The sequence below is a fragment of the Geotrypetes seraphini genome, chromosome 3 (genome assembly GCF_902459505.1).
Source record: "Geotrypetes seraphini chromosome 3, aGeoSer1.1, whole genome shotgun sequence".
Classification (NCBI taxonomy): Eukaryota; Metazoa; Chordata; class Amphibia; order Gymnophiona; family Dermophiidae; genus Geotrypetes; species Geotrypetes seraphini.
Window position 1 is genome coordinate 291,236,542 of NC_047086.1, and position 17,567 is coordinate 291,254,108.

Below are 17,567 nucleotides of genomic sequence, written 5' to 3' on the forward strand. Positions count from 1 at the left end.
CGCCTGGGCAGACCATGGCAGAAGGAAAATACAGAGGGAGGCTGCAGGCTGCACTTCAGAGTTGCTGCCGCAGCCGCAAGTTCCTGCAACAGAAATGGATGAGAACAAAGGTGAAGGAGACATCGGACCTGCAGGTTAGAATGGGGAGGAAGGCCCCAAGACCAACTGTTTTTTAAGTAGAATGGGGTGAGGTTTCAAAGACGTTCCAGACTGGCGGTGGGGGGTGAAGAGGAAGAACTGTGGAGGAAAAGGGATGAGATACTTGAAGGGAAGAGAAAGACAGAGATGGTGGACCTGGTGATGGTGTAAAGGGAGGGAGAGATATATGATAGGAGGGTAGGGTAGTTGGAAAGAGAAAGGGAGAGATGGTGGACCTGGGGGAAACGGAGAAATATGAGATGGGAGGGCATTTGGGAAGAGAAAGGGAGAAAAATTGGACCTAGGTATGGAAGTAGGGGAGGGAGGAAGAAATGTCAGGTCTGAGGATTTAAGGGAAAGAGATATGCAGCATCTCTTTTTAAGAACATAAGAACTGCTATCCTGGAACAGACTGAAGGGCCATCAAGCCCAGTATCCTGTTTACAACCCAGGTCCCGAGTACCCAGCTATATCCCAAGTAGAAAAACAGATTTTATGCTGCTTATCCTAGGAATAAGCAGCAGATTTTCCCAAGCTTTCTCAATAATGGCCTATGGACTTCTTTTAGGAAATTATCCAAACCTTTTTTAAACCCTGCTAAGCTAACTGATTTCACCACATTCTCCGACAACGAATTCCAGAATTTAATTGCACATTGTGTGAAGAAATATTTTCTCTGGTTTGTTTTAAATCTACTACTTTGTAGCTTCATCACATGCCCCCTAGTCCTAGTATTTTTGGAAAGAGTGAACAAGCGTTTCACATCTATCCTTTCCACTCCACTCGGTATTTTATAAACCTCTATCATATCCCCCCTAAGCTGTCTCTTCTCCAAGCTGAAGAGATCTAGTCACTTTAGCCTCCCTTATAGGGAAGTTGTTCCAAACCTTCTATCATTTTCTTCACCCTTCTCTGTACCTTTTCTAATTCTACTATATAATTTTTGATATTCAGTGACCAAACCTGCACATAATATTGAAGTTGCGGCCACACCATAGAACTATACAGAACATTAAAACATTTTCATCTTTGTTTCCATTCCTTTCCTGATAATTCCAAACATTCTATTTGCTTTCTTAGCCACTGCCGCACACTTAGCTGACGGTTTCAATTTATCTTCAACAATGACACCTAGATCCTTTTTCTGGGCAGTGACTCCTAACACAGAACCCAGCATCACATAGCTATAGTTTGGGTTCCCCTTTTTCACATGCATCACTTTGCACTTGTTCACCTTAAACATCATCTGTCATTTTGATGCCCAGTCTTCCAGTCTCACAAGGTCCTCTTGCAATTGAACAACTTTGTGTCATCAGCAAATTTAATGATCTCACTAGTTATTCCCATCTCCCTCCCATTGTTCAGCATCAAGGAGGGAGAAAAGAAGAACAATAGAAAAGAGAGGGAGATATGTTGGACCAGGATGAAAGATGCGCTCTTAGGAAGGAAGAGAGGTGGGATAAAAAGATGCTAGGGAATGGAGATAAAGGGGCAGGGAGATATAGCCTGATGAGAGAGGGAGGAGGCTTCTGGAAATGGTGAACCATGTGAAAGAGGTCAAAAGGGGGTTGACAATTTGAAGAGAGAGAACACTGAGTACAGTGGTAGAAATGTGGTAATAGGGAGTAGATAGCAGAAAATAGGAGGCTGGAAAAGGAGGGAAATGTAAGAGCCAGAGAATGAGAGGAGATGGAATGTTGATAGATAGCTGAAAAATTAAAAAAAGGAGAAGGGTGAGATTTGAGTGGGCAGAAGCAGAAAAGAAAAAAAGGAGGAAAGCTGAAAGGGAAAAATCAATATGTTGGAAATAAGCATAGTGAGGGAATGGAGTAAGAGAGGAGAAAAAATGGTCAGCAGACACTGGAAAAAGAGAGTTAGTAGAAGATAGACAAAAAACTGAAAGAGAAACTGGGACCAAGATGATAGAAAAACAAAATGTCCAGACAACAAGGTAGAAAAAAGTGTTGTATTTTGAATTTATTAACTGGAATATGTTAGCTTTGGGATATGTGCATCACAAATATATTTGTATTATATTCAGTGGCATAGCCACACGGCTAATTTTTTTGGGGGGTGGAGGAGGCAGAGGCTGAAGTCCAAAATATAAATACTTGAGCTGTTGGGGATCCCCAAGCCCTGCCAACTGAAGACCACCTCCTCCAGTCTGGCAACCAGAAATCTCCAAGCTTCGCAGTTAGTGGCCATATCCTTAAGCTAATGAAGAAATAAGGGACGCTGTGGGGTGGTCTACGCCCAAAAGGTGGTCCTACTCCTCACAGCAAAGGACCTTGGTACCACAAAAAAACAGTACATGAGAAAGCAAAAAGTGGAACCAGGTCCTGGACTTTCAGGAGTTAAAATATCAACATTTATTGGTGTTGCAAAACAAATCAATAATACAATTTCATAAAAATCAAACAAATGCCAACAGTTATAGGACATAAAAATTGTGCTGTGTGTAAAGTAAACAGACATACAGCACAATTTTTATGTTCTATAACTGTTGGTATTTGTTTGATTTTTATGATATTATGTTATGACATTGTATTCTTGATTTATTTTGCAACACCAATAAACGTTGACATTTTAACTCCTGAAAATCCAAGACCTGGTTCCACTTTTTGCTTTTCTCATATCCTCAAGCTGCCACTGCCTTCATGCGTGCATTAAAAGCCAAGGATGGGGGAGGGGAAAGCAGTAGCAGCTCTGAAATACTGTTGCAAGCTGCAGAACTTAGAAAGTTCTGGTCGCTAGACCTGAAGAGGGGGAAGAGTTGGTCATAAGCTGGTGAGCCTTGGGGATCCCCACCAGCAAGGGAGATGTTAATTTTGAGAGAGCCTAAGCTCAAAGAGGAAGGCCCAGCCACCTCTCATAGTTATGCCATTGATTGTGTTTAGTACAAAATGAAGTACTTGCTGAGTTTAACATTTTGGGGTTTCCAGTTCAGTTTTGGTATTCATATTTCTATTTCTAATTTGTGATCTATTGTTCTGTATTTGGTGAAGGTCTGCCTGTGTTTTGTGTGAAGAAGTCATTTAAATTAGTAGTAATGGTGGGTGGGGAAATTGGGAGAGGGGTCTCCTCCTTATGATTTAATGGTTTTTATTGAATTTTCAAAGATACATAAACTTACATTACAATAGAAAACCACCAAAACACAATATACAACCATACTAGCCAAATCCTCCATCCCCCCCCCCCTATCCAACTTCCTGCTGGAAACAAGGAACAGAGCTTCCCTAGAGGACTTGGTCTCTTATAGCCTTTAGGGGTACCTTGAAGAGAGATGAAGAAGGAGTAAGATGAGAGAGAAAAGAAAGAGGGGAAAAAAATCCTACATACCCAATGTCCCGTGCCACCCAACCATCAATGCCAAGGGAATTACTCCAAGGAGTTTAGAATGCCACTACGGGTTTGAGAAAGTAAAAGCTGTATATATGAGTCCAAAATTTTGAAAAAGTGTCATTTACGCTAGGAATATGACTAGCCTCTCTCCGTTAAAGTTGTATAATAAAGTGTGTAATCGATTCCGCCAATCCCAGTAGGAGGGCGTGGCAACAGTTACTCAGACTGAGAGGAGAGAGGGCCCCTTCCTTAATACCGGCCTTGAGTATATACTAGCATGTACAAGCATATGTGCCAATTTTGCAACAAATGCCTACTTCTGTATTTGGTGGATTTAAAAAAATCTGCTTATATAAGAGGAGGCAATTACAGAGAGAAGCAAAATAACTATTTTCTCAGAGTTTCTGAGATATGGGTAGACACCATAGAGTACTATTCTTCAGTACAAGTCCTGCAAGTCAGTGGTGGCCCCACAGACCTCTATGGTTACCCCCTATCAGCCCCCCCCTCAGATACTCTACTGATGCCTCTCAGATGCTCCTCTGACTCCCAACTCCCTGGACACTTCTCTAATCCACTGGACATTCCCCTACCCACACAAACCCTCTTCTGACTCCCCTACTGGCATTTCTTGATCACTCTAACCTTCTCCTCCTACCTCTAGCAGCAAGAATAATGCCTGATTGCTACTGCCATCATCCCCTAGCTCTCCCATTTTCCATCTCCTTTTCTAGCCTTTCTATTTTTCATCTACTCCTCATTATTGCATTTCTACATTCTCTACTCACTATGTTTCTCTCGTTCATCTCCTTGACACCCCCCACCATGGTTTCTCCATTCTAGCATCTTCCCTCCCTCTCTTTCCCTTTCCCTTTGTAGCCCAGCATTTTCTCCCTATCCCTCCTTTCTCCCCCTCCCACCCTTAAAGCCTAGCATGTTCCTGTCCCTTTGCCTCCACCTTCCATCGTCATCTCCATGCCTCTTCTCTCCTCCCTCTTGCCCTCCTCCCATGGTCCAGCATCTCTTCACTCCCTCCCTACCCTCGTGATCCAACCTCTTTCCCTCTCCTTTCTCTCCCTCCTTCCATCTTCAGGTCCAAAATACCTTCCTCTATGTTATCTCTCTCCCTTTTACCCCCAAACCTGAGTCCAATATCTCTCTCTCTCTCTCTCTCTCTCTCTCTCTCTCTCTCTCTCTGTTCCTTCCTTCCCTCACTCGCATTGTCCAAAATCTCTCTCTCCCTCTGCTTCATTCTGGGTCCTACATTGCTCCCCCTTCAGCTTTCCCTTCCTCCCTCATCTGATCTAGAACCCCTCTCTTCTTTCCCTCTGCCCCTGAATTTGGCATCTCCCCCTCTTTCTCAACCCTCCCCCCCCATCTTTCAATCCAATATTCCTCCTCTCTCTCAAACATCTACCCACCCCCACCCCTGGCCTATCTTAAAATTGATCTCTTTCTTTAGAGGTTGTTGGCGGTAGCAGCAGCGAATACATATACACTGCTTCCAGTCTGATCCAGAGTCTTTCCTTTGGTGCATCCCACCCCCTCTGATACAACTTCTTCTTTAAATGTGAGTGAGACACATCAGAGGAATGGCTCCAGATCAGACCACAGGCAGTGAATGTGTATCACTGCTACTGCCAGTGACTTTTCAAAAGAGAGAATTTTTAAGTTAGACTGGGGTGAAAAAGAGATGAGGTTTGAGAGAGGGGGGATGCTGGATCGTGGGGAGGTAGAAGAGAGGGGAAGGCAGGGAATGGGGGTTGCTTGTTATGTGAGAGCATAGCGGTGAGAACAAATGTATGGTACAACTGAAAATGCACTTAAAGATAACCAGTTAACTTATTTGGTTATGTCTATGCAGTAACACCCAATGATTACTGACTTTCCTGTTTAAAATATAACATGTGTTCACTGGCATTTTACTGACTGGACTATCCTTTTTGTTGTGGCACTTTTTCTAGATGCGCGCACATGTCAATTCTAGGTGGTTCCTTTTCCGGAAATATTTAGATACCTTCCTGCATGCGATCCTGCCTTCCACCATTATTCCACTTTATACTATGGTGAGATTCCATTTTAGTTTTGTCCTCAGAGATATTCTTTATCCTCCAGAAATGTCTTATGCCTTTTCCTAATGTTATTCAGGTCACCTTTAGCAGAAGACGATATCATGAAGTGGTACAGCAGTGGAAATGGCAAAATAAGGTTAGTTTAAAATGTGTTTATGGCTGAATGATGGAAGCCTTGAAGACAGGTGTTGCTGCTCACTGCTAGTTCAAATACTTTGAGATTAATTTCAAACACTATTTCTACATATAAAACTGTGATTTTTGTGCATGGAAATAGCGTGAAATACAATTTCTGGATGGGGGGGGATACTTCTATAACAGTACCCATGTATAGGCTTCCTGAGGGAGTCTGATGGGTACATATTCCATAAAGGAAACAAGGCATCTACTTTTCTTTCAAGAATGCTAACATAACCACTTCTGGTGTGGTCTAATCATCAGTGTTCAAAGCAAAAGTGCAGTGAGGAACACATTAAAAAATTACTCAAGTGAAAGTAAAAAAGTTATTGCCTAATATAATACTTTTAGAGTAGAAAGTAAATGAATGCAACTATCTTTAACGTTTTTATCACAAGTTAATTACTCTACAGTTCAATCCACATTGCTTTAAGTAAAACTAACGGCCTCTTTTACAAAGCCAAACTAGCGGCTGCACTGCGCTAATGGCCCCGAAGCCCATAGCGATTTAAAGGGCTTCGGGGCTGTTGCCGCGTGGCAGCTGCTAGCACGGCTTTGTAAAAGAGGCCGTAAATTTGGAAAATAACTGCCACTCATGAAAATGTCCTTCTGAGTCGTCATTAAACCAGCACAGCTAAAAAGGTGTTCAGCAATTGCACTGGTGGGAAGTAGATTGCTCAGTCTGATTAAAATGTTCCTTCATATCAAGCCTGGCTGCAATATTACTGATGTTTTTTTTAGCTAGACCTGCAGATATTGATCAAGGGGATCCCTGTCTGAAATACTTGCCTTCCATATAGCAAAGAATAAAGATATAAGAGACATCATCAACAACTTTTATCGTACCAAGCAGCCTTATGGGGCAAAGACCTAGGAAAACTAATCACACACTCAAACAACTATAGCGAATTTAGGAGACACCTAAAAACATACCTGTTCTTGAATTACATAGGTAACGAACAAGGACAATAGCCCCCTTCGTAATTCCACCCATAACTGATCTTGCAAACTGTTAACCTCTAATCTCTAAACTATGAATGTCCCAATCAATTAATGAAACTTTTCTAACTCATTGTAAATAGCACGGAACTTCCCGGTCCGGCAGTATATAAACTGTTGTTATTATTAATGTTGTTAATATCAGATGGTCACTGTTATACTCTGTAATTCGCTGACTGTACAGTTTCACCTCACTGTAAACCGCCTAGAAGTCGCAAGATTGTTGGCGGTATATAAGAATAAAGTTATTATTATTATAAAGTTTTCTCAGGTTTTATATCATATAATCCCTGGATGTTTTTGAGATTTATTGGAGTTGTATTATCCAAGAAGGGAATTAAAATCTGCACAGGATATGAGATTGTCACTTATGAAAGAGAAAAATGTGATACGTACCAGAGTTTGGAATTCTATGATTCCAATAGTAGGGGTGAAATTTTGGAACTCATTGACAGGTCGGTTACGATTATGTAAACCCAGGAATACTTTTAAGAAACTTTTGAAGACACAGTAAGTATTTCTGTGATACTTTAAAAAAAAACTCATGAAGATTTAATTATAGGGCAATGCATTTATGTAAATAAAAGAAGCATGTTTGTAGTGGAGGATGTAGGAGAGTCTATGATAGTGGTTCTCAACCCTGTCCTGGGGGACCCCAATCCAGTCAGGTTTTCAAGATATCCCTAATGAATATGTATGAGAGAGATTTGCATACCTGTCACTTCCATTATATGCAAATCTCTCTCATGCATATTCATTAGGTATATCTTGAAAACACGACTGGCTGGGGGTCCCCTAGAACAGGGTTGAGAACCACTGGTCTATGAGTATATGTTGTATTGTTATTATTTATTTTGTATGTTGCTCTGTAAACTGCCTAGACTTTAGGCAGTATATAAATTTTTTAAATAAATAAATTATCATCTACATTAGAAGCAGTGCGGTCTAATTCATCACTTGCATATTCATCTTCATTATCATGTAGGCCAGTTACTGAGAAAGCCTTAACAAAGTTGTTCTAATAGTTTTTCATCTGATGGCAACTGTTTGAATGTCTTCAAGAACGGAAAATGTTTGGGAAATCTTCAGTCTTAGCGCCAGACAAGCAGACTTCCTCTCTAAAGACTATTAATCTAATGGACAGTCACCCCAATGTAAAATTTTCCACCATATGATCAGAAGTCTGTTGTAGTAGAGATGTACCTATTTCAACCAGTTTCAGCTTTATCTCTGCTTCAAGGTAACCCAACTCATCAATGTTCTGTGTGGCTGGAGATCAGTAATCAGTTCAACAAACACAGATGACTCCATTGTTCTCATAGGCTATATTCACTGAAAAGAAAAAAAATAATTTATTTTTAATATGCTTTTAAATCAGAAATCATTATTTCAAAAGAAATTACACTGCAGCAAAAATATCACTGGAAGAAAATATGATTACATACCATCCACAAGATTAGGAAAAAGCTCCAAGATAAAGAAAATTACAAAAAGAAAAAGTGAAAGACACTTGTGCATCTGGCCCAGCCATCATAACAATAATTAGGAAGCTAAATTCTCACATTCTGTGTCGCCTGATAGACCGGTACATTTCTTCACTGATGGGTTATATCTCACTATGACCAGCAGGTGGAGACTGAGACCAAAACTTTTGTTATAGTATATTAGCTGAGGCTCCCCCTCCTACCTCAGTCTTTCTAAGTCTCCAAGCAGGTGTGAGTAGAAAACTTTCTGCTCCCCCTTGTTAGAGCTGTTGGAATTTGTTTTAGGGCTCCTGAACCCCTTTTTTAGTGTCAGACGGAGCTTCCACGGGTCCTGTTTGGGGCTCCGTCTAACCTTGGGGGTGTCAAACCCGACGGGTCTCATGCTGGGTCCCTCCACCCACTTCCTCCGCCTCCCCAAGTTTTTGTAGAGGTGCCTCAGCTGGCAGCCTGGCCACCGATACTGGTCAGGCCTCTGGCTTTGAGAGCCAGTGGAGTCTGTTCTGGAAAAAAAACCAACCCCAAATCCTGAGGCTGTGCCGGTCTAAAGAGCTATTTCCCTTTAAAATTGCTATATTTTACTGTATTTTTCAACTAACCGGCACATATTTCCTAGCTAGGTCGCGTAGAGCACAATGAACACTGTGCAGGGGAAAAAGTGCTCGTTGTACTCCAGTCGTGGGGCACTTGCAGCCGGCCTGTGCAAGCGTTGTATATGCCGGAGCGGTGGGGGAACCTTGTTGGCATCGGGTGCCGACGGTCAGGGTACCCCTCCACAAGTGCCTCGTGAGTCGGCAGCTGATCACAGGGAAGCCTCTGGAGCTTTGATTTTAGTGGTTTCAGCTCCATTTTTGACAGGAAGCACCTCCATTTTTTTCTGTAGTTTCAGGTGACCTTTCCCCTGTATTGGAGAGACAGGGGTAGGTTTCATCTGGGTTCCCTGCTGTGGCAGGGAGTCGCTTGGGGCCGCCAGGGGGGTTTTCCCCTGATTTTGTGTTAGCCTTGTACAAGGCTTACTTGCTTGCGGCCGGAGGTCCCGCTTCCGCCCCGGGGGTCACGGGGGGGGGGGGGGGTTGCCATTGATGTCCTCTACGGTTCGGCCCCACACAGCACCCATTTTGTGCCCCTCTACTCCTCTCTTGTCCAAGCAGCCCCGGGGCTCTTGGGATAATTTTTCTCAGGAGGAGCAGGAGTTTATTGATGAGGACCTGGACTTTTGGGGTGACCCCAAGGATCCTCTTGGGGGACTGGATTCCACCAGCGGGGAGTTTTCACTCCCATCTGCTTGCGAGGACACATCTGTAGTACGCATTTTTCAGCGGGACGAGCTACATGAGCTTATTTTTCAGGTCTCCTCACTGCTACAGTTTGAGTGTTGGGCCCCCCGTGTGTTGTGGACCCCCTGCTTCAGGGAATCTGCTCTGTTTCCTGCTCTTTCCCTATGCATCAGGATATTTGGGATATTGTGCTCGCTCAGTGGCAGGTGCCGGAAGCCTTTTTTCACTTTACGCACTCCATGGCCCACCTGTATCCCAATCCGGAGGTGGATCGGGACACTTTGAAGTCACCTGTGGTGGCCGCAGTGGTCTCGGCTATCGTGAAGTGGCATACTTTGCCAGTTGAGGGCAGCTCTGCTTTGAGGGACTCTGAGGAGCGTAAGTTGGAGTCCCTCCTTAAGCAAAGCTTTGTTTCTGCCCTAGCAGTCCAGGCGGCAATGTGTGGTGGGCTGGTTGCTCAGGCTTGTTTTCAGTGGGCCGAGTAGGTCCTTGATCGGGAATCTGATAACTGGGAGTTAGCAGAGCAGGAAGTAGCCAAAATTGAGATGGGCGCTTCTTATCTCTCAGATGCCATGTATGACCTGTTGTGAGCTTCGGCCAGTCTATGGCTTTTGGGGTGACTGCCCGTCATACCTTGTGGCTTAGGCCATGGTCAGTGGATGCAGCCTCCAAAGCTAAACTGACAAAATTCCCCTTTAGGGGGTCTTTCTTGTTTGGTGAAGAGTTGGACAAGTTGGTTCAGACTCTAACTGATTCTAATGTGCCTCGCTTGCCTGAAGATAGAGCTAGGCCACTGACGTGAGGTGGTACTGCTTAGGGGTGCATGCGTGATTTCCGCAGGTCAAGGGGCCCCTGGTCAAGGGGCCACATCCTTTCCGGCCTCTGGAGCTTCCAGGGGCTATTTCTTTCAGCGCATGCAGTCCTTTCGGGGGGGTCGAGTTTAAAGTTTAAAGAAGAAACATGCTAAGATAAGTGATTTATTTAAAAACAAAACAGTGGCATACCAAGGGGGAGATCCGCCCCGGGTGCACGGGCCAAGGGGGTGCACCGTTGGCCACTCACTGAGGAATAGGCTGCCGCCGGGGAAAGGCTGCCATTGCCGTCATCAGAAAGAAGCTGGCGCCGAGTTCTCCCTTCCTGCTTCTCTTCCCCACGAGCCGACCAATTCTAGCCGTCTGACATCAATTCTGACGTCGGAGAGGACGTTCTGGGCCAGCCAATCGCTGCCTGGTTGGCCCAGAACATCCTCTCTGATGTTAGAATTGACGTCGGGCAGCGAGAGTTGGTCGGCCCGCGGGAAAAGAAGCAGGGCGAACTCAGTGCTGGCCTGTTTCTGATGGCCAGTGGCAGCCTTTCCCTGGCGGTGGTGGCAGGAGTATGTTTCCCAATGGCGGTGGCATGGGGTAGGGCAGGGAGAAAGAAAGAAAGAAAGGGGGGGAAGATAGGGAGCCAGAAAGAAAGAAAGGGGGCAGGGTGAAAGAAAGAAAAAAAATGAGGCATGAGGAGAGAGAGAGAAAGACAGACATAGAGAAAGAAAGGGGGCATGGAGAGAGAAAGAAAGAAGGGGGCAGGGTGAAAGAAAGAAAGAAATGGGCCATGGAGAGAGAGAAAGACAGACATACAGAAAGAAAGAGGGCATAGAGAGAGAAAGAAGGGGGCAGGGTGAAAGAAAGAAATGGGGCACGGAGAGAGAGAGAAAGACAGACATACAGAAAGAAAGGGGGCATGGAGAGAGAAAGAAAGAAGGGGACAGGATGAAACAAAGAAAAAGTTGGGGGAGGGAATGAGGTCTGGAGAAGAGGAAGCATACAGGAGGCTGAAAGAAGGGAAGAAATATTGGATGCACAATCAGAAGAATAAAGTGCAACCAGAGACTGATGAAATTACCAAACAAAGGTAGGAAAAATGATTTTATTTTCAATTTAGTGATCAAAATGTGTCCATTTTGAGAATTTATATATGCTGTCTATATTTTGCACTTTGGGCCCCTTTTACTAAACTGCAATAGCAGTTTTTAGTGCAGGGAGCCTATGAGCGTAGAGAGCAGCGTGGGGTATTCAGCGCAGCTCCCTGCGCTAAAAAACACTATCGCGGTTTAGTAAAAAGGGAGGGGGTATATTTTGTTTATTTTTTATAGTTGTTACTGAGGTAACATTGCATAAAGTCATCTGCCTTGACCGCTTTGAAAACCCACGGAATATAAATGATAATTAACATTTTCTCTGCGTACAGTGTGCTTTGTGTTTTTAAAATTTTATTGTTGGTAGATCATTTTGACTTGGCCACGAAGGTAAGAGGGAGGGAGGGAGGGGAGCTGCTGAAAGACATCTAGTAATCCTTGCAGGCTTGACTGTGCAGGGAATTATTTTTGTAAAATCATGTTTTGTTATATGACTGGCATTATTTAGACTTTAATTTCTATGAATGAATAGAATGAAAATGATATAAAATTACTTGCTTATTTTTATGTGCTTGCGCTGAAGGAAAGTGGAGAGAGAATGGGCTGAGGACGCTGAAGGGAAATGGGGAAGAGAGAGTGGGGAGAAGACGCCGATTTATAAATTGACAATTGTATAAAATATTGTTTCTTTTTATACTTTAATATAATAAGTTCAATATAAAACAATTCAAGGCTTGTGTGGATGGAATCAGGTGGTTTGTGGGGATGAGGACCGAGCTTATGGAGATTAGTCCAATAAAATGGTATTTTCTTATTTCTCATTATTTGTTTTATTTTTATTTGTTAATTTGTAAAGTGGTAATTGTTATGTATCAGTTTTTTCAAATTTACATCTACTGTTTTTATATTTTGCACAGTATTAGAGGACAGGTATTACTGTTTTTGTGGTGTTGTGGTGTTGCATTGTATGCAGAATCTGGTTTCTTGGCAGTTCAGTTTACATATTTCTATTTTTAGTTTGTGATTATTCCATATTGGGCGAGGGTGTATCTGTCTGTGTGTATGAAAGAGACATGGCTTTCTGATAGAATCGACTGTACAGGATCAATTGACTGTGCAGGATCTGGCTTGTTTAGTTTTACAATGTATGTGTTGGTGTTCTAGTGCTCACTGCAGTGTTTAAGATGCTGCCTTTTCCTAGGTACACTCTTGTGCGATATGTGGATTGTTACTAAAAATCATATTTTTCATATAGATGGGGGGGTGTCAAATAATGATGGGCCCCGGGTATCATATATGCTAGGTACGCCACTGAAACAAAAGTATGTCTATATTTATATTGAAAAAAGAAAAAAAATATCACAGTGTATGTTTAGTGAGCACAAAAAAGTAAATATAACATTGGGCTATGATGATCTCCCACATAAAGCTCACCGCCATGAAAGTTTTTTGAAGCGGTAAAGTGGTGGTACTGAGGCTCAGAAGAATTGTACACTTTGTAAAGATATAATTGTACACTTGGAGGTGAAGAGTATTGCTGCTACCTATAAGTTCAGCAGTTTAATCACCCAGACCGCCACCACGTGTATGTTTAGAACACATTCCAACCAAAAAATCACCCAAGTCCCAAATGCGTATGAGGGGCCAGTCCTTCATCTAAAAGCACGATTCTCTAACCGGCATCTCTCATAAACAACGCCAGTTAAAGAATCATGGAACTGTCTCTCTCCCTCCACCCCCCCCCCCCCCCCCGCAATGATCGCGGCAGGAGAGATGACCAATCTCACCTGCCATGACTCCCCTCCCCCACTGACACATCGCGTCAGACTAGATGCCCAATCTCTCCTGCCAGAACCCCCCCAAACATTCCCAATCTTTATCGGCAGGAGAAATTTCCAATCTCTCGTGCCAGACACCCCCCCGAACCCACGCAATCTTCACTGGCAGGAGGGATGCCCAATCCCCCCTGCTGGACCGCCCAGCCCACCCCACGGACTCCCCCTCCAATCCTACCTGGACCTCCCCACCCGGTCCGGCAGGGGGGTGTCGTGGCAGGTGGCAGCAGGAGAGATTAGGCAATCATTACGGGTGCAGGGAAGAAGGGTTGCTTGGGCCGCTGAGTTGATCACGGCAACCGAGATCAGCTCAGCTGCCCGATTCGGAACTTATACCTGTTTTGACTTCGTCTAAGTCAAAACGTATAAGTTCCATCTGGCAACCTGTCAAACTTTTTGATTATGGCTGATGGACGACTAAGTCTAGGTCGGCCCACATCCCGCCCACCTGCATCCCTATCCACTCCTCCAGAAATGCCTCTTTTCACTCTGGGCGTACAGCAGCACTGAAATGGCCTAAGTTGGTTTTAGATACATCTAAAACAGGGGTCTCAAAGTCCCTCCTTGAGGGCCGCCATCCAGTCGGGTTTTCAGAATTTCCCCAATGAATATGCATGAGATCTATGTGTATGCACTGCTTTCAATGCAGTGCAGATTTGGGGAAATCCTGAAAACCCGACTGGATTGCGGCCCTCAAGGAGGGACTTTGAGATCCCTGATCTAAAACCAGTTTCCATTATCAGTACTTGGATTGGATGACCTGTCTTTTTGATAGTCCAAGTACCGACTTAGGCCAGTTTTTGGATTTTTTTTTTTTTTTTAATTATGAGCCCCTTGGGTTTTCCATTGTGTAATGCATTTGTTGGTGTGCATTTGATTTGTTAGCACGCCACGAAAACTTTAATGCATACTGAATTGCTTAAATGTGTGTTAATTTATGAATTACTGCACTTTAGTCAATTAACAGATTAGCAAATTGTAATGGTCTGCCAGTCCCATAACGAAAAAAACTGAAATGTCTTCTCTTTCGGCAGGTGATCAACAGGGGACTTTTCTTTGGAGGAATAACAGCCGCATTTGGCAGTACTTACCTGTTAATAAAATACAGATCTTGCAGCTCAGTCTGGCTGGAAACATTATGGAGTTGGGCAGCTCATGTAAAGGAGACTGGAATCTTTTCAGTAAGACACAGCCACAACTGAAGAAGCAAGCGCTGTGCATTCTGAATTTGTATGGGACATCTGGCTCAGAAAACAGACATTTAGGTGTGTGTATGCGCAAAGCTGCAATAATATTTTATTTAAAAAAACCAAACTCACTGAAAATGCAGCTTTTTATAAAATATATAGAATGATACAAAAAGCAAATATGTATTTGGTGGCATGCACAGTGGAAGCTGCTATTAAAAAATGTATTCCAAAACAGTGTCATCACTCAGGGTTTTACTCAGTGGAGTGGGAGAGCAATTTCTCCAACTGGGTTAGGTTTCTGCATTCCATAATAGGAATGAACCTCATTGCTAAGCCAAGGTATGAGGAGTAGGATCTCAGTCTCTCAAGTTTACTGCCAGTGATCGGTGTAGTACTTGTGTTGGGCAAAAGAGAGCTTCTTTCTGGAATTCATAAGATATATTTATTAAAAACGTTATATACCGCATAACAGCCTAAAAAGGATCCAAGCGGTTTACAATGCATAGTTCACATTCATCAAGAAAAGAACTTCATTTAAAAATAGAAAAGGAAGAACAAAACATTTAAAAAAATTTTTCATAAAATATTATACTCAACAATAATAATTCTAATAGTAAAACAATAAAACAATCAAATCCCAATGAGTCATAATTAATACATACAACTAAAAATTTTCCATTACAAAATTAATCATACTTAAATACAAAATGAATCATTACATAAACACAGATCACAGTCCCAAACTCTGTTCTAAGTTGAGAAAGCCAATTGAAAAAAAATGTACTTTTAAAATTTATATATGATTCTTCTTTTCTCAAGGCTATGGGCAAGTTATTCCATAACCGCGGGACAAAATAAAAGAATGCACAATCTCTAGTTGATGCAAGATGTGGCTTCGAAATGTGAGGGACGACTACCCTGTTGTCATTCAGAGATCGTAATAAACGCCTTGGGGCGTAAAATAGCACCAAATTAGAAAGATATGAAGGCTGTAGTTCAGGGGTCTCAAAGTCCCTCCTCGAGGGCCGGAATCCAGTCGGGTTTTCAGGATTTCCCCAATGAATATGCATGAGATCCGTTAGCATACAATGAAAGCAGTGCATGCAAATAGATCTCATGTATATTTATTGGGGAAATCCTGAAAACCCGACTGGATTGTGGCCCTCGAGGAGGGTCTTTGAGACCCCTGCTTGTAGCTGAAATAATGCTCTATGTGCTAACATTAGGATCTTAAATTTGATCCTAAATTCCATTGGTAACCAATGGAATTTTAAATACAAAGGTGTCACATGATCACGAATAAATGCCCGGCCTAATAATCTAATTGCAGTATTCTGAACTGTTTGTAAGATATAACACGTATAGGCAGTTTATCCAGATGCACTTCCATTTTTAATCAAGTCCATGGCACCCAAAAACAATGGGAAATATTTCTGTACTTTTCTGCCATACTGTCTTAGTTTAAGATTGCATTTTTTGGCACTTGAGGATCTTCCCTCCTTCCAAGTGATTTTATTCTAACAATACTCTCATGCAGAAGCTGCAGTTTTAGTGCTTAAATGTGTAAATAGCAGATCATACAACAATTTATTATTTCTGTAGCGCTATCAGGCACACAGTGCTGTACATTCTACATGCAAAATTTCATGTCAAAGGGAGAGCCAGTTAAAGAGCTGAAGTCCAGAAGTTTCAGGTGGTTTTAAATACCTGAGAGGTTAAGTACAACCCCCTCATCCCCCCAGCTCTCCTCTGAAGTCCATATCTAAGGAAAGCTGCAGTAGCGATGCTGCCGCAATAAATGAACCTCCCTTAGGAATTGAATAGGCTCTGGTGCATTTACCATGGCAACATCGCTATCGCGGCTTTGTAAAAGGGGCCCTAAATGAGAAGTTGGTTGTCAGTTTTATGTGACTTGAAGCAGGTAGGAATGCTGATATGGAAATTTCTCCAAGGATGCAAATATTGCCATTCTAGAATATGGAGTACTTATGTATTCTAAAAGCCCACCCCAGACACATCCACAACACTCCTCTTTAAAATGTATGTGTGCTGCTGGTCTATAAGTAAGTAATACCTTTTGTAAAATTGATACTTGGGGGAAGTTATCAACATGGACCACCATTAAAATGTGTTTGTTATTTCACTATTAACTCAGGTTATTAGTCATTAAAACTCATTACATAAAATGGCCCCATGCTAAAATAACCATGAGTGAGAGGTAAAATAAACTGTTTTAATGGTAGCCCATGTGAATAACTACCCCACTTATTGGTTTATCCCCATTTACATGTGTAAGCCAGCTTTTTATACATATGAAAGTCTCCTAACCCTTGTAAAATTGCCTCCATATTATAATCACATTGATATAATATTTTTATTATACTTCTTTTTTAATTATAGGTTTTAAATTTTACAATATCAATTCAAGAACATTCTTGATAATGCAAAATATTCATTTTTACCACAAAAAAATAAGAAAAAATCCAATCAATTATAAAGTATATTCCAGTGCAATAGGTGAAACTTTCTAAACAAGTGGGTAGTGTCCCTGTGGCCCCATGCCATTTGCACAAAGAATCCAGTTTGGCTCTTTCTCTGTGCCTCTTCTGTACTTCACTGAGCTCTTTAGCGCCACCTACAGTTTTTTTTTCTTTCTGCACGCTTTGCAGCAGGAGTGTGTTGTTCTACTCTCCCTTCTTTATTATTTTATTCGGTGTTTTTAATCCTTTTGGGGGGGGGATTCTTGTGCTTGTAACGTTTCTTCAGCTTTGCCTGCATTGAGAACACACAGATTTCAGTCTGTAGCTGACAGGCCAATCAGTTAATGTTTGTTAGACTTCCCTGTTGGCACACCCTACTGGCATTTCAGGGCCTGTCTGGAGGGTCTCTGCGCATGCGTGGATATCAATGTGATGATGTCACGCATGAGCGTGATGTCATCACAGCGATGTCCGTACATTTCTGGGTGCTTCAAGCTGTGGCCACTATCTTTAGTGGGCCCCGGCTTGAGAAAGTTTGGGAGACACTGCTCCATGCCCTAGCCACAAAGTGTCGCCATTATACATTTGTAGCAAGGTGCCCTGGTATATACTCATATAGTAATGAGAACCCATACATAAACAGTGTTTATTTATTTGGAACCAGGGCTGGGAC

General features: G+C 42.6%; 1 protein-coding gene across 3 annotated transcripts in view; it reads left to right on the top strand.

Moving 5' to 3' along the window:
* KMO (kynurenine 3-monooxygenase) overlaps positions 1-14,648 on the top strand; it is a 102,304-nt gene extending 87,656 nt beyond the window's left edge. For all 3 annotated transcript variants that reach the window (XM_033938353.1, XM_033938354.1, XM_033938355.1), the window contains 3 exons: positions 5,448-5,549; positions 5,632-5,691; positions 14,259-14,648. In XM_033938353.1, the coding sequence (XP_033794244.1) occupies positions 5,448-5,549; positions 5,632-5,691; positions 14,259-14,426 (330 nt within the window). In that variant the 3' untranslated portion in view covers positions 14,427-14,648. The remainder of the gene's footprint in view (positions 1-5,447; positions 5,550-5,631; positions 5,692-14,258) is intronic.
* Positions 14,649-17,567: the final 2,919 nt, after the last annotated feature.